Raw genomic sequence first — 26,111 nt, 5'->3', positions numbered from 1 at the left:
GAGAGAGAACACGTGTGTCCAGTTGTGTGACATCAAAGTAACTATCCTTACCGCATGTGTATTCTATTAATCCACTAATATTTTGGGGAGTGAATTTTGTTTTCATTTTATTGTGAAATTGATATATGAATGACAAGAAAGAAAGAACTTTGATGTACTGAACTGGATGCAAAATTATTTAGCAATGGGAAAGGCCCAAAGGAGAAAGGAAAATGGGAACTGATTTGCAATCCCGTTCAGACTATCTCTGTGCACTGTTTTCCCTACCATATTTACTACTGCAGTGCCCCAGGCTTGACAACTTGTTTGAAAAGCAAATTTATATAAGGCTAATTTTTACAACCTTTGGGCACATTATTTGTGTTGCCACTTCTTTAGTGGCCCTGCGCCTCTACTTTTAGCAGCGGCCTGATGTGCAAAGATCTGAGAGAGGATGAAATAATGGGGGGAAGGTTTGATGGATTAATTTTTGAAGGACAAAAAAAAATGTGATCAGTGGAGCCCTACTGGCTGCTTATTTTCTGATCAAGCTGAAACATCCTGTCATCCCAGCATGCCCATACAGGAAGCAGCTGTCTGAGTGATGGATCATGACCCCAAACAGGCCACATAGATAATAATCATGTATCACATGCCTTCAGATGTGTCAGACAGCCCTTAAGTGCAACCAATAGCATTCTGTCCCGTTTTCAATCAGTGAGCGCAAAAATGGCTGATTGAACTCTTTCACCCTAAGCAATACCTTCTTCTGCCTAAACAGCTGTTTAGAGTATTGATTATCAACTTTGCTCCTGTTCCCAGCTCCTTGAATTCTCTGGCATAGAACATGGAATGACCCCATTCTCATCACGAGCTGCATCACATAGAAAATCAAAGTGAAAAATAGAAAATACTAGTGAAAAAGTACACACAGCACCTATAGCAATAAAGAATTAACAAGAGTTTTTTTTAAAAAAATCTGATGTGCAATTAAAAAAATATATTGGTTTAAACTGACATAGGCCAATGCAGCCACATACGTGGATTTCCTCAGTGTGTGCAAAGACTTTGGAACTTAAAAAAAAAAAGTTTCATCGGTTGTCTGCCTTCTTTTCATTCGCCACTGTAAATGAAGTTCAGATTCAATTATTCATGGGAGACTTTTTTTTCCTGTGCGTAATCTGTAAATAAATGTTAAAAGATCTGTGTTCTTTTGATGAATATTCCCCGCTGCTTGTGAAAACGTGTTGGTCTTTAAACAAAACACAGTCAGGCTCAGAAGGGTTCCCCTTGTTGCTGTCAAGAAGGTGGGATATGACAGCAAGCATTTGTAAAAGTAATCAAGAAGCTACAGCAGTGCTTCCCAAAATTTTTTGAACGATCTGCAAAGTTACCTGACCTAGAAAGTTAGAACTCTTCATCAGTTCTGCCATATTATCCAAATAAAGAGACATGGATGCACGGCTTTAACAGGATGGGGCAAATGATTTGGGGTTTTCAACAATGGCATTCATCAACGATTAGATTCAGAGTGTTTGTTAGAACTTGGACAGACACAGTTGAGTCAGTTTGTGCTGATAGATCTCATATCTTGAAATGAACATGAATAAAGCTCTGTCCTTCACTGCACCAACCACGTACAGGTTATAACTATGTTTCTTACCCTGCTTCTAACAAGCATAGGGCAGTGGAATGTGAGGTGGGAATTTGTGCTAGATGCCAAATGCTTTCAGTAAGCAAACAATGTCAGCCCCAGCCTCTTTTTTTCATTCAGAGCTGCCTGGAGTTAGGAAGGGGTTTGGGGCAAGCTAATTTTAACTGTCCATCTCCTTTCTTTTCCCAATGGATTCTCTCACTAAACTTAGGAGTGTGATGTTTCCTTTACAATATTAATATCCAAAGACAGAAAGCTAAGGTTCTTTGCATTTTACTTGTATACTGTCAGATTATTTCCATTTTTGTTGCTATTGAAATGATCCCCACCCATACCCCGAGAGAAATGGATTTTATCTGTTAAAGTACATCCTGATGTAAGTTCGAAGAACATAGTGGGTCTTTTCCTCAAACAATTCTCAGGGTATCTCATTAACCACTTATATAAGTGTAGCCCTAGCGAGGTCAGTGGCCAAAATAAAAAAAAGTGCAAAGTGCACTTTAACCCATTGAAATCAATGGACGTCGGCGCACTGAACACAGTGTTAGATTGTACTTAGCAATACTATAATACTCTGACCATTCAGCCACCTAATACGATGTGAATAGAGATAATTTAATATATTGCATTTGCCATAGGCATCTACAGCTCTTTCCCCCCTGGTGATCTGGGACGTTAACTACCTCTGAATATCAAGGGTATAAAGGGAAAACCCCTATATTTATAGAAGGACATATTTTATTCAGTACATTCAAAAAAACAAACAAAAAAACCAAGAACAGGATATTCTTCGACCATATGTTTGTTTGTCACCCTTCTTGATTTTCTTCCTCTTATTTTACAATCAGAAATTGCATAGAAAATCAGGAAATTAAACTCTCCCATGGAAAAAAACCCACATCTGTAGAGTTGCTGCTAAGCAGGATTTCCTGACCATTAACCAGTTCTGTCCACTGAACCTTTTTATTAAGAGATGCCTGGACATTGTGCCCACGGCTCTTTGCTCCAGGACATTTAGTAGCAAAGAGACTCTCCGATACAAGAAGGGGTCTGGAGGATTGGAAGTGGATCCGTTGATGACCTGGGATAGTTAAGTTCTACCACCCTCTGCTGGTGGGAGAAGGCAAAATCCCCCTCTCCCTGTACTCCTCCTGCTGCTGGTTACTTTTCTCAAAACCAGTGCAATCACCCCTCTCTCCCAAAAGGTAAAGACTAAAAAGAAAGAAAGAAGACAGGACACTTGACATTCTGTTTCAAGGCCTCTTGAGTTCCGTGGGTGGTAGTTGTTTTTTGGTATTTAGAACTCCTTGAATGGATTTTCCTTTGTCAGTGGATTCATCTGTGCGGAGCTGTCCCCTTGAGCCTGCCTGCCCCTATCTGTAACATTCCCCTTTGCAATTGGGAAAGCTGTATGAGTTTGGCCCATGAACTCAGGTGGTGCCGGACCACTCTAGGTCTTGAAATACCAAAATAAATCAGATTACCCTTCCCCCAGCTCCAAGAAATCCCTTATATGAAGTCTGTATGGTGACAGCAACATTATCACTTGGCTTAGGATAGTGAATTTTCCATACTGTGACTCTGGTTGCATCTTCTAGGTAACTTTCCCTATGCATACCTCTGGCTTCTGCTTGGGAAGCTGCCGAGGAAAGGCCCTCCAAGGACAAAGCCTGGCCAGAGAGGCTTCCTCTGAGCGCTTCAGCATGTAGGTAGATTAGACACTCTCTCATACAAGACAGGTAACAAAAAGCTCCCATTGGGCTCAGCCCCCAGCCCAAAGCCTTGACTTGCCCTTGAGAAGCTGGGGAACTGCTTTATTAATTTAAAAATAGTTCAACACTGTATACAAGTCTCATGTTCTGTAAAATGGAACATTAGTTTCTTTTGTATCCCTGCCACTTTACTCGGGTTCGCTGCTGTTTGTCACTTTCTCCCATTCTAAGCTCTCGTCGCTTTGTGCAGGGGAACCGGGTCCTGGCCGGGCCCGGAGGCCTTGGAACCGCCGACATTCAGGACACACCCTGATGTGTGTGCAGCCTCGAGCCACCAGAGCAGCTTCCTGGGCCAGTCTCTGTGCCAGCGGATCTGGGTCACCCCCACCACAGAGCTTGCCGTTGCTGAGCGTAGTAGTGGTGCGAGCTCTCCGTTCTTCTTGGATAATGGGACGAGTTCGTATAACCCCCCCTCGCTTCCGACGAGGGTGGAAACTGTCCTTGCAGAGAATGATGCTTCGCAGCTCTGTCACCATCTCTTGACAGACAGACACCTAGAGCAAGGAAATAAGCATAACATCAGTTTCTCTGTCTCCAGATCACCACTTTTTCTGAAACCTCTACAGTCCCAAAGGTGCTTTAATCTGTTCAGTACCTGAGAATCCTGTTCTAAAGCCTGCATATTTGTGATGCTGCTGCACAGATTTTTAAAATTTGATTAATTGTTCTGGACTCCAGCAAAACATCTCACTTGTATTTGATTAAAATCTTTGCAATCTTATCAGACCTGGAATAACAACACTTTTCCTTGCGTTTTTAACCTCAGCAACACTTGGCCCTGATTCTTATTGAGGTGGCCGAGTAGCTCTTTTCTGAACTGCACCACTTCAAAAAGTTCCTCCATGCAAAACAAACAAATACAAAACCTGCACATAACAAACTAGTTGTCAGCGAGAAGGTTTCTAGCACAGCCTTCTCCTTCACTTACCATTTTTCTGAGTGCAGGGCATTTTCTATAGAGAGGAACAATCAATCAGTATGAAATTGCGCACTCTTGGGCATAATTTTCTCATCTCAGCAAGAGCTGAGAAGCCGTGAATGGTTCCGGAGGTCCAAGAGTTGAGTAATGAAACACACAGGGGACTTTCTCTGGGCTCTTTTGCTGTTCTAATTATTTAGTCTGGTGTGTGGTTTATGTCTTATTCACATTTTAAAAATCTAAAGTTTTATTTTTTGTAAACAGAAATGCATATAATGATCCTACCAAAACAAGACAGTTATAATAACTACATGTTTTCTTCGCCGAAGTGAAAATTGCAGATGTCATATATAAATATTATCAGACCCACGAAAGTGCAAAAAGAATACATTTCCTCAACAAGGCAGAAATCAACAGTAAAAAACATCAAAGTGGTACTCTGTGCTGCACATAATCTCAGTAATTACATATAACTTTTGTGATAGTAATATAAATAAATCGTTCCGTACTTATTTGCCATTTTCGGCACTAGTGTGTCATTTTTGCAAGCCGAACAACAGTGCCCATGTTAACTTCCGTTTAATGTGAGCATTTTTGATTATCAGAAGGTTCTCATGTTCTTCTTACTGCACATGTTGGCATTTTTACTGCTTTTTTTTTTACAATGTATACTGCTCTTATTTTTTGGCTTTTGCTATTGCCAGAGGTTATTTTGTAGTTGCCTTACTGCTGAGACCAGTATTGTACTGATCAGTTATTTTACTGTGTCCTGAAAGCTGGCATAAACATTTATGTCTTCATATGTTATCTATTCATGGATTCCCTTCCAAACTTTATTGATAAAGAGTTTTGCCACTAACAGGAACAGGAACAAAATATTTTAAAAATACACCTTCATTTCTTTCTTTTTTTTCTTTTTTTAAATTTTATTGGCGAGTACATAGAATATTATCAAATACACAAATTCCCCATTTTATCTAAATTATATCAGCCCCCACCCTTTCCCCCACCCTCCTTATTGACTTCCAACAGCTTTCCAACCCCTAACCCATCTTATTATTTAAATTACGCTTAACTATAATTTTTCTAAATCTTATATATACTGTATCACTTATTCTAAGCATATTCAAATTCTTCTATATCTCCAATTTTCTAATATATCAATCTACATTCCACTGTTTCAACTATCTATTTTTAATACAATTATTAGCTTAGATTAATTAATAACTAAATTTCCCCATTAATGGTAAAGTTACTTCTCTCTCCCCATTATAAAGTCACATATTAATTCCTTCGTTTCTTCATGATTCCCCAGAGAACTGAGGAGCAATCTGCTGGGCTTGTTTAGGATACTTTGAAATTTAAGAAGTTCTTTATGGGTGGTGGGGGGGAACAACTCTCTACAGAAACACTGCAATTTATCACATGACTGCCACATGTGTAGTAATGTACCTCCAGCTTTATAGCCTCTTCAGCTACAACTGGACTGATACTTACAAAAGGAGAAACACCACGGACATAATATTTTACAGAGAATATCTTTTACATTTGCACAAAGTGAAATAGATAGACTGTGCACACCACCGTATTTTCTCCTTTGTGACGGATTGCTATATGTTTGCACCCCAAGCAACATTAAACAGGTGTTGTTATTGCTTGCATAATATTACAGTCTTGGATGTAAGCCGTCTTGAGGGCTTTAAAGTTAAAAAGACTATAAATTTGCTAAATAAGTGCAATGTAACACTGGAACTAAACTATTAAAATGTTTCTTAAGATATCCAAACTTTCACTTGCAGAAGGCTTCTTAAAGATGTCTCTTCAAAACATATCCATTCAAACCGTGATGTAACTAAAGGAACTGCTACCAGGCCATTTGAAATCCATAAGCAACAGATTGTTAGCAATAGCTTTTTTCCCTCCATTCATGTCTATACGTTTATCAGTACTATGCAGTCTGTAATGCCTGGTTTCCTAAGTCTTCGTTAGCAATTTGAATACGTTGACTTAATAGGTGGCAGTTTTCTTTTGGCGCAAAAGAGAGGCTTTTGTGGGGTAGCTGAAAAGTTTACCTTCCTCTACAAAATAGTTACAAAAAGGTTCCTCCTTGAAAAGAAATCAAACACAGGGAAATGCATTTTCTAGCAGGAGAAAATGTTTCTGAAATGTACTCTTATTTTAACTTTTAAAGGGAACATTTGACATTAACTGCTCTCCAATTATTCAAAATGTAGTTAAATGTGTTTTTGCAGGATTTGTAGCTTTTATCAAACGATGCTAGAAAAGAGAGGCTTCATGTGTGCCTAGGACTGTATTAATAACAAATGCTAGCTTTCCTCCCATTTATTTACTAATTCAAATATTGCTATTCTACCTTTCTTCAAGGAGTTCAGAACAGTAGGTGTGATCACAATAACCCTGTGAGGCAGGTTCGGCTGATTGGCCCTTGAAGGAACCCAGGTTTTTCTGTTTGTAGTCCAACACTCTAAACTAGAGATAGGCACGAACCGAATTACAAACCAAAGCTCGTCACGAACCAGGCTGGTTCATGGTTCGCGAACTGGTGGTTCATGGGAGCTCATTTCTCACAAACCGTGATGAATTTTAGCCTGGTGCCTTTGGTTCGTATTTCTGTTCATCACTACAGACAGTCTGGCACCGATCAGTTTCCTAGGCAACGGGGGGATGGGCTCTCTGCAGACCTTCTGCTGACCTGGAAGTGATGTTTTCACGAACTGAATGAACCAGTTTGCGAACTGGGGCAAGTTCATGAAAGTTCATTGTTCATGGTTCGTGAACCGTGATGAACCAAATGAACCACCATTTTTTCGGTTCGTACCCACCTCTACTCTAAACTTCCAACGCCACTCTTAATTGCTCCAGGGTATACTGCTTATTTTTGCATAAAACAACATATAGATTATTTGGGTGGCAACCTGAGAACAGGCCTTCTCAGTCATGGCACCAAAACTCTGGAATTCCCTCCCCAGGGAGATTTGGTTGTTTCCCTTTATCACTGGCTTCCACTACATTTCCTCTGTAACCCTCGTGTCCCTCCTCCCTGTTTATGTATTTTTGGGAAACCTTAAACTGGGTGGAAAGGCAGCATACAAATGTTATAAATACCTACATTCATGTGACCCATCTAGGTTCCTAACAAATGGACATTTAGTAGAGAAGAAACAGTAGCATAATTCATCCTAGTAAAATAAAATTTTAAAAAAAGTTTTGAGATTTGAATAATTGATATAGAGAAAGCATTTTGACCGGCAGTTTTTAAAAGCAATGTTAATTAAAATGGAATCCATCCTAAGATATATTAAAATCATAGCTTTTCATTCATCATATCCCAAGGTAGTCATAATGGTTAACTGTGAGTTGTCAGAGAAGTGTTACTTTCAGTCCTCAGCTCTGTTTTCTCTTTCTGTTGACCCTTTTGCTTGTACCATTTTGATAAGCAAAAACTTTTTACTAGTGTTTTATACTCCAAACCCTGGCTTTGGTCTATTCTCTCACCACCACCACCACCACCCACAAGGGATTCAGCAAAACACATAATAATCTTTAAGGCTTGGCTTAAATGGGAAGTTGATAACGAACAACTGGCGGACAAAATACTGGGAAACTTAAGTAAATCAAAAGTAATATGTAGAAGAGACAGCAGCAGTTCAGCAGTCATTTTGGTTGTACCTGGTAGTGGCAATTTTCTGTGCGTCCTCAAAAGTGAGTGTTGTGACCAGTTCAAATTCTGAAGTTCCCTACACCAGGAAGGCACAGCCAATAATGATTTCCCAGCATATGGTCAGGAAACAAACCATATTATTTGAGCCAGATACATGGAGGTTTAATTCCTATACGTAAGTACTTCCCATATAAAGGTAAAGGTAGTCCCCTATGCAAGCACCGAGTCATTACTGACCCATGGGGGGACGTCGCATCATGATGTTTTCTTGGCAGACTTTTGTATAGAAATGTGAAAACTAGATCTTAATTATTAGAGAAAGTTCTAGTGTCTACCATTTTCTCTTGAAATACTCAAGTGATACAAGTTTTTCTGCCTGTGCCCAGAATATTCATATATTCTGCATTCCACCATTTCACGTTTTCTTGAATTTTTAGGTAACATTGATTGAAATGTTCCGTTTTATTTGGGATTTTAACTACATAGGGAATCCACCACCACTCTTGTTCTGGTGCCCTTTGCTTTTCTGACATGTTTGACCAACTACTTATTTATTAAGTAATGTAAATCCCACCATTCCATCCTGGAGAGTCCCCAGGGCAGTTCACAACAAATCTGTAAAACTGTATCTAAACAATATTATTATAGGTTAAAATATAAATTTAAAACCAGCCTTCCACTACACCAGTAAAGAAATAGCTAGTAAGCAACCTGGACTCAAAGTGAATGAAGAATAAACCAAACCAAGTGATAAAATAAACAAAGGAAAACAAACCGAATGTCTCCTTCCCCATGCAGACCTTTACCTCGGAGTGTTCGGAGTGTCGAAGGTTCCATAAGAACTCCAGCATTGCCATAAAAATCGCTACGATTAAACCACATATCAGAACCACGAAGATTCCACCTATATTCTCCATTCCCAGGCCTACCAAGAGAGAGAGCAACAACGTTAATGTGGCAGACTAACTTCTAAGGAGCCATATTTTAACTGATTTACACCTCTGCTGTTAACTTTGATTGGAAGAAAGATGTCTTAAGCCCATCTGTTCATGGTTAAATTCCCTAAAGAGAAGTTTTCCTAAGTATTACTATCTGAGAACATTTAACCAGGGATACCTGGAACCAATCCTGAAGAGTCAAATGTATGAAACACACTGAGAGTCTCTCGACAAGAGACGCCAGGGCACGTGTTCTTCATGTGTTGGGAGATGAAATGTTAGCCAGGAAGTGTAGTTTTAAAAGACAGGTTGTGGCAGAGGGCTGTGAGAGAGTCTGTCCCCTCCAGAGCAATCTCTGCCAGCTCTGGTGTCTTCCCTTCCAACCTTTGCCCTGCTGAGGCTTGGTTAATTCACAGTTTTAAGTCATGAGGGTGGCTGGGTAAATGCTCTGGAAGGGGAGACTGTCGGGCACACCAAAGGCGGAAAGGGCTGTGACAGAATCCATCCCCTCCAGAGTGATCTCCGCCAGCTCTGTCTTTCAAAACTATGCTTCCCAACTAACATTGAGTCTCCTGACATGTGAAGAACACATGTCAAAAGTATTGTGTAGAGAAAGTCTGAGTGCATATATACACAAGATCACCTAGTGGTACTCACAATCAGGGTAGATAAAGAGCAGTGAAGGGTGGGTTCAGCCCCTCCTTTCTATGTATGTTTACAGTTGAAGTAGGATTTGACTGATTTAATGACTGTGGAATAAGACTAGATGAAGGGATCTCCAGGAGCTTTTAAAATGCCAGTAAGCCACAGCACCCCTCCCTCTTTAAACAGGGACCGATGAGAAGTTTTTTCTCCCCTAAACCCCTTTCCTCTGTGCTGTTTTCCCTGTGCAACCCATATGCTACGCTGCTATTTTCCCCACAGGGAAAACAGATAGGCACCATATCTGCATATGGCTTCCTGTGGGGCAAATAGCAGCTCTGGTGGGGATGCAATTCAACATGGGGGGAAAACATTACCCTCCCAACTGTTATTAATACTTTAAATATATGGAGAAGACCCATTCACGGATCTCCCACCATTGTGTGAAATTACAGCAGTCTTAATGTTTAGGATAGCTTTCAGCTTAACAAATCGACATCTCAACAGTTTAAAGAAATCCATGTTCTTCCGGCTATCAAGGAATGAACATCCAGTCCCAATGGGAGAATGGTTAAACAATTGTCCCTTAAAATATCCGGGAAACAGTTTTGCACTACAAATATATTTGATGAAATAGTGGAGCAGATTTTGAATTGAATGGAAATAAGGATCAGAGCATTATCCAAGATACACATCAGGGCCCCCAAAATGTAATTTGATCTTCATCTATAACATACAACCCCAGTCTTTAAAGTAGCTTGGAGAAGACCTGAGATTTCCACTTTGTCAGCTAGATATAAATAGTGACATGCTCGTTATAAATAAACAAGAATATAAGAGCATGTGAACTGTGAAGGGCAATGAAAGAAGAGGAAAAAGTAGCTCAATGGAGGCCACAGCTCGATCAGCTAAAAGAAGAGCACAGGTTTCTTCTCTTTGTTTCTAGTGCCCTGTCAGCTTTCTTGCATAATTGCTTTAAAAGTTTGTGAAGTTACTATATTTACTCAATAGGAAGACAACCCTGAATGTAAGACTAACCCCTTAAAAATGTTATACACACACACAAATTATTGTTGGACTTAACTGTAACTTGTACATGAACGTAAGGCAACCTCCCCCTCCCCTTTTGATGACATATTTGGCATAACCTAATCTTGCATTTGAGTAAATACTGTATATAACAGGATCTCATTATGGTCTCATTTTGAGGGGGAACGCGCAGGAACGCAGTTCCAGCAGTTCCCCAAAGAGGTCACGTCAGGTGGCCCTGCCCACCTGACTCTCGGCCATTTTGGGCCCATTTCAGCCTGGATTAGGGCCGAAACGGCCCGGATCGGGCCTCTGATGGGTGGTGGATCACTCTCCCACTCAGCAGCGGCCTGATCGTGACCATTTTGGGCCCTTTTTTGGCCATTTTCAGCCCTTTTTTGTCATTTTGGGCCCAATTTTGGCCCCGAATGGCCAAGATTGGGTCCAAAACAGCCAAGATAGGTGATGTCAGGGGGTGTGGCATATGCAAATCAATCACGCTAATGACACACTTCTGGTGATGTAAAGGGGTGTGGCATATGCTAATGAGTTATGCTAATGAGTTCCTCCAGCTCTTTTTCTACGAAATGACCCCTGATCTCATTGAAATACCTATTGCTTCTCATGGAAGAAAGAGTTGTGCTCCGGTAAATAGCAGGAGTTCTAGTGTTTAGGCCACAGGAAATTTCTACTGCCATTAAGCTTAGCAGGACTGTTCAACCTGTGAAACACTGAGTCCCTCCTCACAAAGAACATGGAAGATTTGGGCCCTATCTTTTACTGTCTTCCATTTTAACAGTGTTGGAATGAGCAGATAACAGCTTGCAAAGCTCTCAAGATAAAGTTTGGGGACCCATGCTCGTAGGTGGAGGTATCTAAGCAACACTTCTGTCTGTGTTACTGTTCTTGAGTCTCAGGTGGACATAATTGTTGATGGAATTGATTACCATGAACCATGTGGTGACTACTGGCTTTTGCTGGGGTATCATGTACGACTATTAATCACCTAAGATGCCTATAAAATCTTTTTTTCTCCTCTCTGGTGCAGTAAATCACAGTATGAGAATCAAGGATTTATTGACAATATCCACACCGCTTTTAGACATAAGTCCTCACCAACCCCCTTGTACATCGTAGAGCTGCTTTGTGGTTGTTTTTTTGTTTGCTTAATAGAGGGTCATGTCTCTCTGTCGTTCTCCATCATTTCTTTTGGCAGCATCTCTGGGGCGCTCCAGTCACCCAGTAAATCACACTTTTGTAAGCAAACAGACTTCTTCTTAGATGGCAATTACAGGTAAAGGAATCTGGGGATGGTACAGAACAAGGCAGCGGCAGGAGGCCCAACAATGGAGTGTTTACCAGAAGCAGAAAGAGAAGCAGAACATTTATATAACACTCCTTGCTAATATTGGGAGCCAGGGCTTTTTTTCAGCTGGAACGCGGTGGGACGGAGTTCCGGAACCTCTTGAAAATGGTCACATGGCCAGTGGCCCTGCCCCCTGATCTCCAGACAGAGGGGAGTTTAGACTCTATCTCAATCTAAACTCCCCTCTGTCTGGAGATTAGGGGGCGGGGCCACCAGCCATGTGACCATTTTCTCCGAAGACAACCCACTGAGTTCCACCACCTCTTTTCCCAGAAAAAAGCCCTGTTGGGAGCCATTATTTGTAATCCCTGAAGAAACAGTAGTCCCTAGCAATTAGGGTTGCCAGCTCCTTGTTGGAAAATTCCAGGAGATTTGGAGGGTGGAGCCTGGAGAGAGTGGGGTTTGGGGAGGGGAGGGTCTTTGGCTAGCTATAATGCCATAGAGTCCACCTTCCAAGACAGCCATTTTCTCCCAGGGGAAGTGATCTCTGTCACCTGAAGATCAGTTGTAATTCTGGAAGATCTCCAGCCACCACCTGGAGGCTGGCAACCCTACTAGTAATCCTCATTTCTCCCTTTAGTGGCTCAGTTATAAAAGTTTCTGCCCCTAGAACCAAAGGATGTGATTTTCATTGCCACGAGCCCAATAAAAGCTGCAATGGTTTTAATTGTGCTGTGGTGACTACATTCCTTACCAGAAGATGGCCACAATGTGTGGTACAATCTCAGTCAATTTTGCTCCTCCATCCCCCCACCCACACTTGGGCTACAATCAGACCACCTGCTGGTTTTTGTGTCTGGAGTTGGTTAGAGTCTGATCTCTTCTCAGCTACTCACTGAGTGACAGTTCTCCATATGCCACCGCCTTCTCCTCCCTCTGTTGGGAGTAAGTGTTTCATAATTTATCAGTTTATTTTCATCCCTTTGAAGCCCAGTTGTATGCTTGAGATGTCAAGATAAAGCAATTAGCGCTCTTACAAGTCTCTGGACGTCTGGTGCTGGCCAGGGAGGCACTCAAGAGCGTTGCTGTAATGCAATCCTGTCTGTAAAAACAGCCCGGGAGTCAAGAGGAATGTCTGGAAATTACTTAGAGTGGGGTCTTAAAAGCAAAATGACTTCAATATTTGTTATTGATGAGTATTTCATAACCTCAAAGAGGAACAACATGTTCAACTTAAGTTGCCTTGAAAAGTTCCCCCCCTTTATTATTTTTTTTCTAAAGTTTGATGCGTTTCCATCTGGGGGCATAGGTGGAGACTTATTTTCTCTCAAAAATATCCCACCTTCATACAGATATTTCTTAACTCTACCTATGTTCAGAATTAAATTGTGTAACCCATACAGTCTCCAGTCTGTGACCTGCATCAGAGTGCAAACAGAAGGTGATTTTCCTAGTGCAATAGTAAAGAGTCCAGTAACATCTTTAAGACTAACCAACTTCATTGTAGCATAAGCTTTTGAGAACCACAGCTCTCTTCGTCAGAGCTGACGAAGAGAGCTGTGTTTCTCGAAAGCTTATGCTACAATAAAATTGGTTAGCCTAAAAGTTGCCACTGAACTCTTTTCTATTTTGCATCTACAGACTAACACAGCTAACTCCTCTAGGTCTATTTCCTGGTGAAGTGTCTCTGTGTTTTCTTGTCTTGTTTGAATTTCCTGGCTAAGGCCTCCTTCATGCTTTTCCAAAGAAGCATAATGGAGGCCAGAAGACGGCTTGGCTTTTGTTCCATGCTCTTGTAAGGGTTAAAAGGCCACAAGCCAGCAAACCTTTTAGCATTCCTAGGAGGGGGGAAAACACTTTCCTGCTTTAGGTTAAAATATTTAGCAATTGCTTTTGGCTGGCCACGGTTCCTGGGGCAGAGACATCACCCTAGCGCTGCCTTTTAGGGTGGTTTGCACAGCTTTCCCAGAAGGTCTTGCCCTTCAGCTCTGCACTGTCATTAGAGTCTCTGCCACTTGCTTTTCCATTTCTAACATTTCTTTAGATTGGACCATTAGCCAGCAGCCTCCTTTGATAGAGTTCCCCTGCCTTTTAAAGAACCTTAGGATTTGGATGATGTCCCTCAAGTGATCTATTTTCTGCTGCAGCACCACGGACGTTCATTAGAAGCCCATTTGCTGTTCATATGCCTCTGATATTTGTCATTTGGTTGTTCTCACTCTCTTTGCCCCAGGCAAAAACACTCCACATGAGGCACAGCAGCGCTGCCTTGGCTCTGTCCTCACATTATTAAGGAAGATATTTCAGCTCGGAAGGATTCAAAAATCCTTGTGCTGTAAAGGTGACATGGCCTTGGAACCTCGGTTGTTCTCATTGGCAGCAACCTCTCCATGGTACATCTTCATTAACAGACAGATATTACAGGACAGGAGGCAGCCGGGGCTTTTACCTTTGGCTCGATGGTCCTCCTCTTTGGGGCATTTCCCTCCCTCCCACCACTTGCGCTTCAAGATTTCTAGACGGTTGTTTTCCTGCAGCTGGAGAATGGCCAAGTCAAACTCATCACGGAAAACAGAACCTGCAAAGCCAAGAGGGACGTTTGAAAAGAGGAGCGGATACGGTACCTATTTTTAGTGGAACACATTTTAAAATAAAACATGCACAATTTATTGTAGAACTGAGATTTTCAGTGGTAGCCTTTCCCTTCCCCATTTTTTAAAAAACAAAGCTGAACTATGTTTCATTGGGTTGCTTTTGTTTTTGTAGCTATGTACCTGGTGTACACATGCAGGAGAATGACGCAGTAGAATGGACTGACTGCACCACTTGGAACTGTACAGGGTGGAATTTGTCTTTGAATATGCTTTAATATCAAATCATTCATGCATACAGAAAACTAACACTGCAGGAAAAAAGGTTCTGGCTAGAGAGGGGCACGAACCGAAATACAAACCAAAGTTCATCACAAACTGAGCTGGTTAATGGTTTGCGAACCAGCGGTTCGTCAGAGCCCATTTCTGATGAACTGCTGTGAACTTTAGGCTGGTTCATTTGGTTCGTTTTTCGGTTTGTCACTGCAGGCAGCCTGGTGCTGATCAATCAGTTTCCTAAGCAATGGAGGGGATGAGCTTTCTGCAGACCTTCTGCTGCCCTGGAAATGATGTTTTCATGAAACAAACAAACCGGTTCATGAACCAGGGCAAGTTCATGGTTTGTGAAATGCAACGAACCACGAACTGCACAGTTCAATATTTTCCCGGTTCCTGCCCATCTCTAGTTCTGGCTCCTCTCTCTGCTTGCTGTGCTGGTTTCCTGTTTGCAAGGAGTTTTTAATATCCCTAAATATGATCTACAGCCTGTAGATCATACAGATATTTAGGGATCTAAATATGATCCCTAAATATGACCTACAGCCTGAAGTTGTACACTCTTTCCTCACTGTTACCTTTTCTCCTAGCTCATGTGAACCCAGCCAAAGATGCTTCTGCAGGTTTTTACCTTTTAAAAAGTCTGCTTATCTTTACTGCTGAAACCTAAGGATCGCCATATTGCAGAATGGAATTTACGCATTACCACATATATCTGTGTACACTCCCATTCTTTGATTTTCCGAAAGTGAATTGGTAACTTTCTCCGCAAAAACATGGTTTCTCATGTCTTCTACCTTTAGGGTCCAAAGTGATTTTTACTGCCAGTATGGATATTGAGCCCCCAGGCTTTGGTCTCTCAATAATAATAGGGCTTTTTTTCTGGGAAAAGAGGTGGTGGAACTCAGTGGTGGAACTCAGGACCAAACAATGATGTCACTTTGGGTCAGCTGAAAAAGGGGGGGAGTTTTTAAAAGTTTAAATCGCCCTTGATGAAAATGGTCACATGGCCGGTGGCCCCGCCCCCTGATCTCCAGACAGAGGGGAGTTTAGATTGCCCTCTGCGCCACTCCAGTGGCGCGGAGGGCAATCTAAACTCCCCTCTGTCTGGAGATCAGGGGGCGGGGCCACCGGCCATGTGACCATTTTCAAGAGGTGCTGGAACTCCGTTCCACCGCATTCTCGCTGAAAAAAAGCCCTGATAATAGTAACTAACAGAATAAAAAGGTCCTTTTCTTTAAAGCGCTTAATTCTCACTTAAGGCATTTACATTTTGCAATTGTTTATTTATATCTCACTTTTCTCTCCAGTTTGGACTTAATGGTGGCTGTTGTTTATTTTTTAAAAAATGTTAAAAGCTCAGGATCTAAGTAGATGTGATAAACAAAGCAGGTGGACGGGTGGGTAGAATTTTATGCTGAAAGAGTCATGGCTTGTGTTGCCATCACTCCTAGCAAGATCCTCCGATCTCCTAGCTAGATCTTCACCCACCATGGACCTGTAAAAGTACTGGAATTGTATAGTGCAGTGGAGGGTGCTTTTCCATTTCAGCACCATGCCAAGGTAAAGGCAGGCCTGCCAACCTTCTCCTGGACACAAAACTCTTAAAAAAAACAAGAGTTCCCTGCAAAACAGGATTCTGAACTTGGCTTACTTTGTAACAAAATTTACTGGTTCAAAATAATCTTTGTTTCAGCTTTTCCAAAGGTTGCTGGGCTCACCATCCTGCTTATTGCACACAGCCTTACAGATTCTGGCTGCAGTTCCCACAATGCCCTTGAAGGCACCATATTGTCTTATTGGATTTAGAGAGAATCAAACCAGGGCCTGAATATCTGCCTCCCACGCCACCCTGTCCATATTCAGTCTGATCCCTCCAAAGCCAAAGAGTGCTTTAAAATTAGTCCTTGCCATCCATATAGCACCAGGAAACATAACCCTCTAGCATGAAACATTCAGAGTGCGGCTAATCCCCAGATTGACTGGGAGTGCCATTAGATTCTCAAGATATCCACCACACATTTATGCAAGTTAACTGAAGCCCATTAGGTCATTTAATAGCAGAGTAGAGGTTAAGTAAAAAGGTTTATGAACTATTGATTTGTTGACTTTGATACTGAGTCTTTGAAACACTCACACCCTCCCCGCCCCCACCACATGTCATTTAAGCGTTACTGTGTGTTGCACAGCTCCCATCAATTTAAGCTAGGCTTGGGGAGGGGAGGGTTTGGGGAAGGGAGGGACCTCAGCTGGCTATAATGCCATGGAATCCACCTTCCAAGACAGCCATTTTCTCCAGGGGAACTGATCTCTGTCACCTGGAGAACAGCTGTAATTCCGGGAGATCTCAGCCACCATCTGGAGGTTGGCAACCCTTCTTGTGCCCCACAATACTTCTAGTTTAAGGTCACAACAGGAGTGTGGCCTACAAGAGCTATAAATGCCAAATTTTGGTCAAGAGCCCCTCTTTTGCACAGCCCTTGAATTATTAGTATTTCTACTTGTATTTTGGTTACCTCTGTGACACGTCTGTCCTTTCCATATTATCTTCTTTGTTTGCTGCTCTTCACTCTTGAAAAACTTGAGGCAGCTGCACAAAAGCTATCGAGCAGCTAGCATTATGGAGACCCCAGTGTCGTTTTAGGACCAAGGTAACATTGAGCAGAACCACAAGTGACAAAAGGCACAGATTGGACACTTGCCAGCTTCCCTCAAGTTTTGATGGGAAATGTAGGCATCCTGGTCTAGCAGCTTGGCTCTCCGACTGCTGCCCAATGGACTTTTCAACTGTCACTTGTCCAACATTCCGCCAAGCTGCCTACATTTCCCATCAAAACTTGAGGGAAGCTGACAAGTGTCCAATCTGTGCCTTTTGTCACTTGTGGTTCTGCTCATTGTTCCAACTAGAAATTTCCCAACTGCCCTTCAGTCAAAAATCTATTCCCCCTCTTCCCCCTCCACCAAGTAGAGCCTGAAACCTTAAGACCTTCCCAAGAAGGGTTACTTTCTCTCCCTAAAAGACGTGAAATTTATGGCTACAAGAGCAAGCATGTTTTGGGCAGTGGTCCCATCTCTATAGAATGGGCTGCCAGTAGGCCTCTGTTGCAGTAATATAGATTAAAACACATTGCATTAAGCAATACTAAGCAATATAAAGCAATAGACATGCATTTTAGGTGAACTTCAGCAATTTGAATGAACTGTCTTGAGTTTTTTCTATCAGAATTGTATAACCAAAACAGGTGTTGCTTTCATTCTTGACAGCCAATTAAATATAGTGGAATCTATCTAGTTTAATGTTCTTCTATCAGAGAATGGACCAGTGGTGATCTACCAACTTAACTCTGTGTCACAGATTTATAGTTTTGTTTTGCAAGTTGGATATAATGACATTTTTGGCTAATTCGAAGGTTATACAACAGAAATTATGAATATTTGATGAAGCATCAAACCAATCATAGTTTGTTTATGTTATCACATGGAAAAGATGCTAGATATTTTCATAAGATAACCTATAAAACATGCAAATTCAGATAGTATATTAGAGTTCTGATTGGAAGAAATCTCATGAGAATTTACGTGAGAATCTTATCTTTGCATTGTATGTGATGAGAATCTTAAAGAATTTCATAGAAACTTAGATTGTTTCAAACTTGGAGTTAATTAGGAAATGTTAGCAAACCCAATTCCTATTGCTTTTCTGTGTTCTATTTTTGTAGGATTTATATCAATGACCATATATATTTTGATATCCTGCTTCGTTAAAAAACTAGAGTATAATTCCAATAAAAAGGAAATGAATAAACTCTACAAAGGTGTCTGCGTACTTTGATGAGAAGGGGCAAAGCAAAGGACCCTATAAATAACGTACTGATAAGCAGAACTTGTTCAAAGAACAGTCCAGTTTGACAGGCCCTACTAATTGTTGAAAGCTATCCAAGAGTAAAAGATAAATCTTTCCTTTTGGATGGTGGGATCTTTGTAAGATGTGGATAAAAGAGTCTGTTACACCTCTTCCCGTTTACCATTGAGACAGCAATGCTGCTTAGGCAGAATTGATTTTAATGTGTTATTTGTATAGAAATGGTGTTCATTTACATCTATATTTTGATAAAATCTAAATACAAGCTGTGGCTTGTATTGGAAACCATGGTGGTGGTGGAAAGTACCGTCAAGTCATATCTGACTTATGGTGAACACTGTTGGGGTTTTCAAGGCAAGAGATGCTCAGAAGTGTTTTGTCATTGCCTGCCTCTGCACAGTGACTCTGGCCTTCTTAGGAGGTCTCCCATCCAATTACTAACCAAGGCCGACCCTGCTTAGCTTCCAAGATCTGAAAAGATCAGGCTTGCCTAGGCTATCCAGGTCAGGGAAAACCATGTTGAGCATTGCGGAAAGGTGATATAGAAGTATATTACATAAAACAAAGAGTAAATTAAGCACAAACACAAGCATTAATAAAATGTTCTTAAACTTTTCTTCTGAGGTGCCACCCAGATACATGCGGGCAGTTATCCCTTTAAAGCCAAGCGGCATACGAGAGGGCTGTGAAATGAACCTGGCATCTGTTCTGAAACTCTTTCAGCCTATTCATGCTCCGATCCTCGGCAGACAGCCCAGAATAGCTAGAATTTTGCTTCACTGCCTACCGACTGGCATGCCAATCCCGTAGCCCTTGGTGTCCAGAAGGCCCCCGACCTGCGTGAGGTTGCAATTGCGCTGACGATAATACTCGTTCATGGTAGACTCCAGCAGGAAGGCATAGTTGGAGTTGAGCACCCGTGCAATCCCTTCTTCTGTGCTCTTGACAAACACACTGGGCTGTTTGGAATACATGTAATTCCACATTCTCTGGTACGTCTGGTACCGTGAGTTCTGCAAAAGAGCAAAGAGCAGCCAAGGTGAGGCAAGAGGCACGGTCAGACTCACAGGGAGTCAGGTTCTGAACAACTGTTGCTCTTGGCCAGAAACGGGCATTCAGGGGCTGAGGCACACACCAGGGGACGTTGGCTCCTGGTTGAAACTTGTACAAAACAGTAAAGGAAACCATCAGAGGTGAAGGCAATACCCCCTGCCAGCCCCATTTTAAAAAATTGTCTTAACCACAGATGCAACAAGTCAAGAGCCAACCCTAAAATCTGGCTGGCAGCCCTGCAAAGAAAATGTGAAAAGTACTCTCCCTTTTGGTGCTTGAACATTTAATGAAGAAGTCCTACATATACCCATGCAGCATTGCCCAGTGATTAAGTTGTCAGTGTCCACTTGCTTCTCCATGGGGAGGCCTGCCTCACCTTTTCAAAACCATAGCTGAGGACAGATCACAGAGTGGGACAAAATCTTTCTAGGGAGTCAAAGACCAACATCAGAACTGAGTTCCCACCATATTTTCAGCTTCTCCTCTTCTTGCAGCTGTGACAGACTCAGCTTCAGATGCTGAGATTTCCAGTCAGTGAGCTATGATTGACATGTTTCCTTCCCACCCCACCGCCCATGTGGCTAGGATGAAATGGCAGTTGGGGATGGACTGTTGGGAGAGCTGTCAGTTGGAGTTGGAGAGAAAAACAAGAGAGTAAACAAGGGAGTTGGAGCCTGGCTTTAGACCAGAGAGGGACAGCCAGAGAATCCTCTGTGAGAGGAAATAATGTTTATGAAACACTTTTAAGTCCTAGGACTAAAGTGGGGGAAACCAGCACTAACTCCTACTTAGACTCAAGGGATCTGGGAATTATAGAGAGCCAAGGAAGTGGGTAGAAAGGAGTCTCCCCTTCAGTGCCAGGAACAGGGTTATAGCTCATAACTATAACGCCTGCCCAGTATCTAGGAAGGGTTTGTCTCAGTGGAGCACCCTAAGGTCTGGAGAGGAGGGAAAGTCATGCTGTGTCTGTGCTTTAAAAGTGAAACATTTGTGAAGCAGTGCCAACCTCTCAAAGAAACCAAGTGTTTTGTGCCTCACACCAGTGAAGTTGCTGTCTAAAAACCTTTCTGTTACTTAAGTTCAAACACCTGTCTACCTGCCTTCTGACTTCACCTACTGTAAATAAACCTTCAGTTGCATTTTGAACCTCCCCAAGCCTTGTGTGCCAGTTTCTGCTAAAGGGGAGCGCAAACCCCTGATCTGTCCCCTACTAAGACTTGGCTGGGTAACCATTTTTAATATTTCCTAAGGGTGGGACAAGAAGGAAAGTTGAAACTTATCCTCAACCATGCTACCAGAGGCTTCCCAGCCCAGTATACAGCTTCATAAGCTTAAAGAGAAGTTTTACCTCAGGGTAGGGGAAGGTCAGCCTAAGCCTGAGCTGGACATGGGTTTGTGGCAGCAGCTGTATAACTAACTGTTGCTCACAATGGCTGATAGCGCTGAGTGTCTCCACATTTAAAATACACCTGTACCTATATACTTGTTTAAAGAGGTATTTGCTTATCCTCTCCTTCTGGAAGGACTGTATCACGTGTTTTGATTATTTGAATTAGCTTCCTGGGAGAATAGTATAGGAGTAACAGAGAGTATTAAGGGGTTATTAAACTGTAGTGGTCCACGTATGCAAAATTTGATGTTGTATGCCTAATACCTGAGAAAGGTCCCAGCCAGCCAGGATGAGATTCAGTTGTTGCTGTTCTAATGGAAAGAGGCCTTTCATCATTTGCAGCACAACAAACAGCTTACCTGGAAAAAAGTCATGCTGGAACCTCCGTGGATTGTGCCATATTCAATTGCCGTCTGGTCCGCAAGATCATCTACTGATTCAATAGGCACATCCATGCGCTGCACAGTGAGAAATGCTGCCAAGTTGGCCGTGTAGGAGGAGATGATGATCAAGGTGAAGGCCCACCTTGGGAGGAAGAGAAGACGTCAAATGGAGGTTCTCCCCATTTTATTTGCACCCCAGAAGAACCACCCTCTGCTTCTCTTGAACACATGAACCGGGTTTTGAAAGAGACTGAGCACATTTTCCCATCGGGTTTTCTGTGCAAAGACTTGCATGTGTCAAGGAAGGTCACTGGTTTAGAGGAAAATAACAACTAAGCTCTAGCTGAGAATTGTACACTTTGTAATACTGAGGGTTGTGTTAGACTGAGTGCTTGAAGGAAACATGAAGCCCCCTCTTTCTTTGTCTCTTGCCCTCTTTCAATTATAATAATAATTAGAGATGGGCACGAACCGAAATATGAACCAAAATTAAGCATGAACCAGGCCGGTTCGCGGTTCACGAACCAGTGGTTCATCTGATCCCATTTCTGATGAACCGCCACAAACTTTAGGCTGGTTCGTTTGGTTCGTTTTTTGGTTCGTGACTGCAGACAGCCTGGGGCCAATGAATCAGTTTCCTAGGCAACAGGGGATGGACTTCCTGCAGACCTTCTGCTGACCCGGAAGTGACCTTCTGCTGACCTGGAAGTGATGATTTTCTGACCCAGATGTGACGTTTTCATGAATTAAACGAACTGGTTCGCAAACCAGGGGCAGGTTCATGAAAGTTTGTAGTTCATGGTTTGTGAAATTTGACAAACAACAAACCACATGGTTCGGTTTTTTTCCGATTCGTACCCATCTCTAATAATAATAATAACTGTGCTTATCTACTGCTCTTCTAGACAGATCAGTGCCCTACTCAGAGTGGTGAATAAAGTCAGGGTTATCATTATCCCCACAATACAGCTGGGGAGCTGGACTAGGAGGAGTGGCTTACCCAAGGCCACCGGTTGAGCTCATGGCAGTAGAGGGATTCAAACCAGCAGAGGGCTGATTCACAACCCAACCACTTAATCACTATGCTACAGCAGACTGATGATCAGATGACAGTTCAAAGAAGGTCTGTCCAACAAGCCTTCTGGATTAAAACCCTTCCCCCAAATTCTACATTAAGGGCATTCACATTGTGCAATCAGTTATGTATAAAATATATTTACATTGGTTTGGATTCAAGGATGCGATTGTATGCGCTTCTGCTTGCAAAAGAGGTCGCCAGTTTCCCACTCCATCTGCAATCTCCCCCCCTTACCTCCACAAAAGAGATTTCAGAGGGTCAGAGTCACTTCAGAGCAGTTGGTGGGGGTTGGCAACTCTTTTTTATTTGAACAGCTGGCACATCAGATCCAAACCATTGTTTTTCATAATTTGTTTCCAAGTTCAGGAGGTGCCTGTTTCTTTTTTTCCCAAAAAGAAATGTAAGCTTGGAGAGAATTATGGGATACAAAACAGCATAGAGATGTGAATTTAAGTGGCCAAAAGAGGGGAGGGAGAAGGTATAGAGATGGAGAACTGTCTAGATCACTAAAACTCCCCTTCAAAGAGAAAACTCTTTCACCCCTGCCCTCCTTCTGAATCTTCACTGCTTACGCGTTTTCAGGATTTAATCTGCAACCAAAGACTGCCAGCTTACTTTAAAAATGTCAATGCTTGGGATCACATTTACAACTAGGTGCTGCACTAGCATAGCCAGCATGTGGGTGTGTGGAATACGTACAGCCATATTTATAGTTTTGAAAATGGAGACGGTTGCCTGAAAGCAAAACATCTTGAAATATGTTGGAAGTTGGTTCTCTTAGTCACTGGGAAAGTGAATAATACAGTAGGCCCCTGAATACATCGACCACAGGATCAACAGTCAGTGTTGGGCATGCGAGATTGCCAGACTAGGATTGGGGAGACCTGAGTCCGAATCCGCACTCTGCCATGGGTCCAGACCCCCGCTCAGTGGGAGGACCTTGGGCCAGTCACTCCCTGTCAGCCTAACCACCTTTATGGGGTTGTTGTCAGGATAAAATGGAGGAGGCAAGAGCCACATATACCACCCTGTGCACTCTGGAGGAACAGCAGGATAAAAATATGATATTCCCAGCAGCCTAGCAACAACCAGTCCTTTGCATTTCTTTTACTCTGCTACAAGTTTGCAAAGCTTGTAGGGAAAACCATCCACACTGGCAAAGCTATAGCGATTTCTGATTACAGTGTGCAATTTCTTACCAGACTCCGCTGACACAACGTGTGGACAGAGCTCGAGGAGCGATCGTGGACCCTTGCTGCATGAATCCGCCAACAGGAAACCACAAGCTGTTGCCGAGAGAGTACTGATTTACCAGCAGATTGCATCTCCCTTGGGAGCAGGGGTGGGGGCTGTACCACTCGTAAGGTGTTAATCTGCGTTTTAAAAACACAACACATCCAATTATACCTGTGTATAAATACTACGAGCAAGTAGAAACAACGTTGATAAAATGCCCTGGCTCTCCAGGAACCAGTGCTCCATGTCTTTTTAATTGGCAGTTGGTACCAAGAGCCTTATGGTACAAGCCGCATGAAACTGAGTTTAGCATTATGTATAAAACTATAATTTGGATTCCATTTCTGATCTTAAACGGGCTCACAGCAAAAGGTTTGTGCTTGCGCTTTCATCGTTGTGGTTCTTTCTCCCTTGGCTTTATGTCCAGTGCTCAAACTCATGTCAGAATCTGGAACGATCAACTGTGAATCTTAGCTATTCCTAATTCATTTCTTTAGTACAAGATTTTAGCAAAACAGATATGAGTAACGCTTACCAACTCTGCTCTTGAAATCAGAAGGAAGCTGAGTGGGGATGTGGGAAAGGTGGAGAAGACAAAGGTTGGGGGTGGGGGGGAGGTAGCTGTGAATTTCCCGCATTGTGCAGGGGGTTGGACTAGATGACCCTGGAGATCCCTTCCACCTCTATGATTTTGTGATTTGGAGATGGCGCTGCTATCGGCATACCCGAGACACTGAGCAAAGCTGGTTCTTCTGGGTTCTTCCCTGGGATTTTGTGGCACCAGGTCAGAATTTTTAAGTATTTTAATTAGTGTTTCTCATGGCCATGGTGGCCCTGATGCCAAAACAGTACCATCACCCACAAGGGCCTCCTCATTCATTTCCAGAGAAACATCTCCATGAATGCAAAAGACTGCATCTATGGGAAGGCTTTATAGAAATGCTGAGACCAGTGGGATTATTTTGGAATTTCTACACTGTTAATAAAACCAGCGTCAAGGGCGATTCAGTGTCTCTTAGATAACTGTACTTGAAAATAGTCCAGGGATTAGCTGAGATGTTTTAAAACATGGAACTTTTATATGGCTTCTTCCTCTCTGCCAGCTTTTTTAGGACTCCAAGAGAACAATTATTTATCTTCTCTCTTTTTTGGTGCAAGAGAGGTTCTCTTTTTTGCTCAGTATAACACCAACCTGACTCAAGTGTTCTGACAAACGCTGAGGGCCAGGCCTCCTGGTTCTCAGCTAGAAATGTCTGATCTAGCTGCCATTCATTAGGGTGTTATCTGAAGCCACATCTCCTCTGTGGCATGAATAAATGCTGACACCTTTGGAAAGTATCATACCAGAAAAGCACCAAGAGAAGCCATATCTCAGTGTAGACAGGGCATAGCTGTGTTATCAAGTGGCTTTTAAAAGCTGTACATTACAGACCACAAACTCTACAACTTCAGTTGCACCAGGGGGCTCAAGGGACTGCGCGCTGCCATTTTATAACAGTTCTGTGACTTTATAGCAATATCGCCACACCTGTAAGTGGTGTTGAAATCCCTGGTGCCTCTTTCACTTAAGGGATAAAGAATGCCAGCTGTTCAGGACAAAGAACTATAACAATTCTCATTCGAAGGAAAGCTGTTTTTAAACAAGATGCAGCAGACAATAACATAGGGAACCCTTTAATAACCCTTTGGGTACCTCAAATTTAAGAAAAAATGGCCTAGCAACTTTTTAGCAAGAGCTTTACTTGAAGAGCAAGGTGAAATTGTTCAAAGAGACATCATTTAATAGATGGCAATAATCCACAGATCAGAATCCTAGGGATAATCCCTTTGGCATCTTGATCTGAAACATGGCTTTCCCCTGTGTCTTTTTTTTTAATTTAAGAGATGAGGTTTACTGATTTCAAGCACAGTCTTTCTTTCTTCCAAAAGGCTGCAATTCCAAGCACAGTGACTGTATAAGTAAGATATACTACATTCCTCTGGAGTTACTTCCATGCAAATACGTTAAGGATAGAACTAGTTGGGTATATAATAGGAGTGCAACCTCGTTGGGACTAAGGAAGTCATTCGGTTTAAAACCAAGCCTCTGAACTGGGCTGAGGCTCAGGTCTCACCAGGGCAATTTTCAAAAATGTAAGTCCACCCTGAAGGAACAGGCAGCCACTTAGGCAATCCTCCACATCGTTTACTCGGGTGTGGTCCCGCAATAATCAATGGGCCTAGTCAGAGTGAATGGGCTGGACATTATGAGCCAATCCAGTGCTGTGAATCACTGCTGCAGTGCACACAAAAGATCGTGTCGCACTCACAGCAGCTGAAGC

The 26,111-nt window shown here is 42.3% G+C and overlaps 1 protein-coding gene across 1 annotated transcript in view; it reads right to left on the bottom strand.

The window, feature by feature from the left end:
* Positions 1-2,855: 2,855 nt before the first annotated feature.
* Positions 2,856-26,111, bottom strand: part of GRIK4 (glutamate ionotropic receptor kainate type subunit 4) — a 363,935-nt gene continuing 340,679 nt past the window's right edge. The window contains exons 14-19 of the mRNA XM_054997839.1: positions 23,754-23,927; positions 21,453-21,618; positions 19,438-19,663; positions 14,371-14,499; positions 8,813-8,931; positions 2,856-3,899 (exon numbers count right to left, since the gene is read on the bottom strand). Of these exons, the coding sequence (XP_054853814.1) occupies positions 3,534-3,899; positions 8,813-8,931; positions 14,371-14,499; positions 19,438-19,663; positions 21,453-21,618; positions 23,754-23,927 (1,180 nt within the window). The 3' untranslated portion in view covers positions 2,856-3,533. The remainder of the gene's footprint in view (positions 3,900-8,812; positions 8,932-14,370; positions 14,500-19,437; positions 19,664-21,452; positions 21,619-23,753; positions 23,928-26,111) is intronic.

The sequence above is a fragment of the Eublepharis macularius genome, chromosome 14 (assembly GCF_028583425.1).
Source record: "Eublepharis macularius isolate TG4126 chromosome 14, MPM_Emac_v1.0, whole genome shotgun sequence".
NCBI classification, from domain to species: domain Eukaryota; kingdom Metazoa; phylum Chordata; class Lepidosauria; order Squamata; family Eublepharidae; genus Eublepharis; species Eublepharis macularius.
This window is presented reverse-complemented; position numbering and strand designations above follow the sequence as displayed.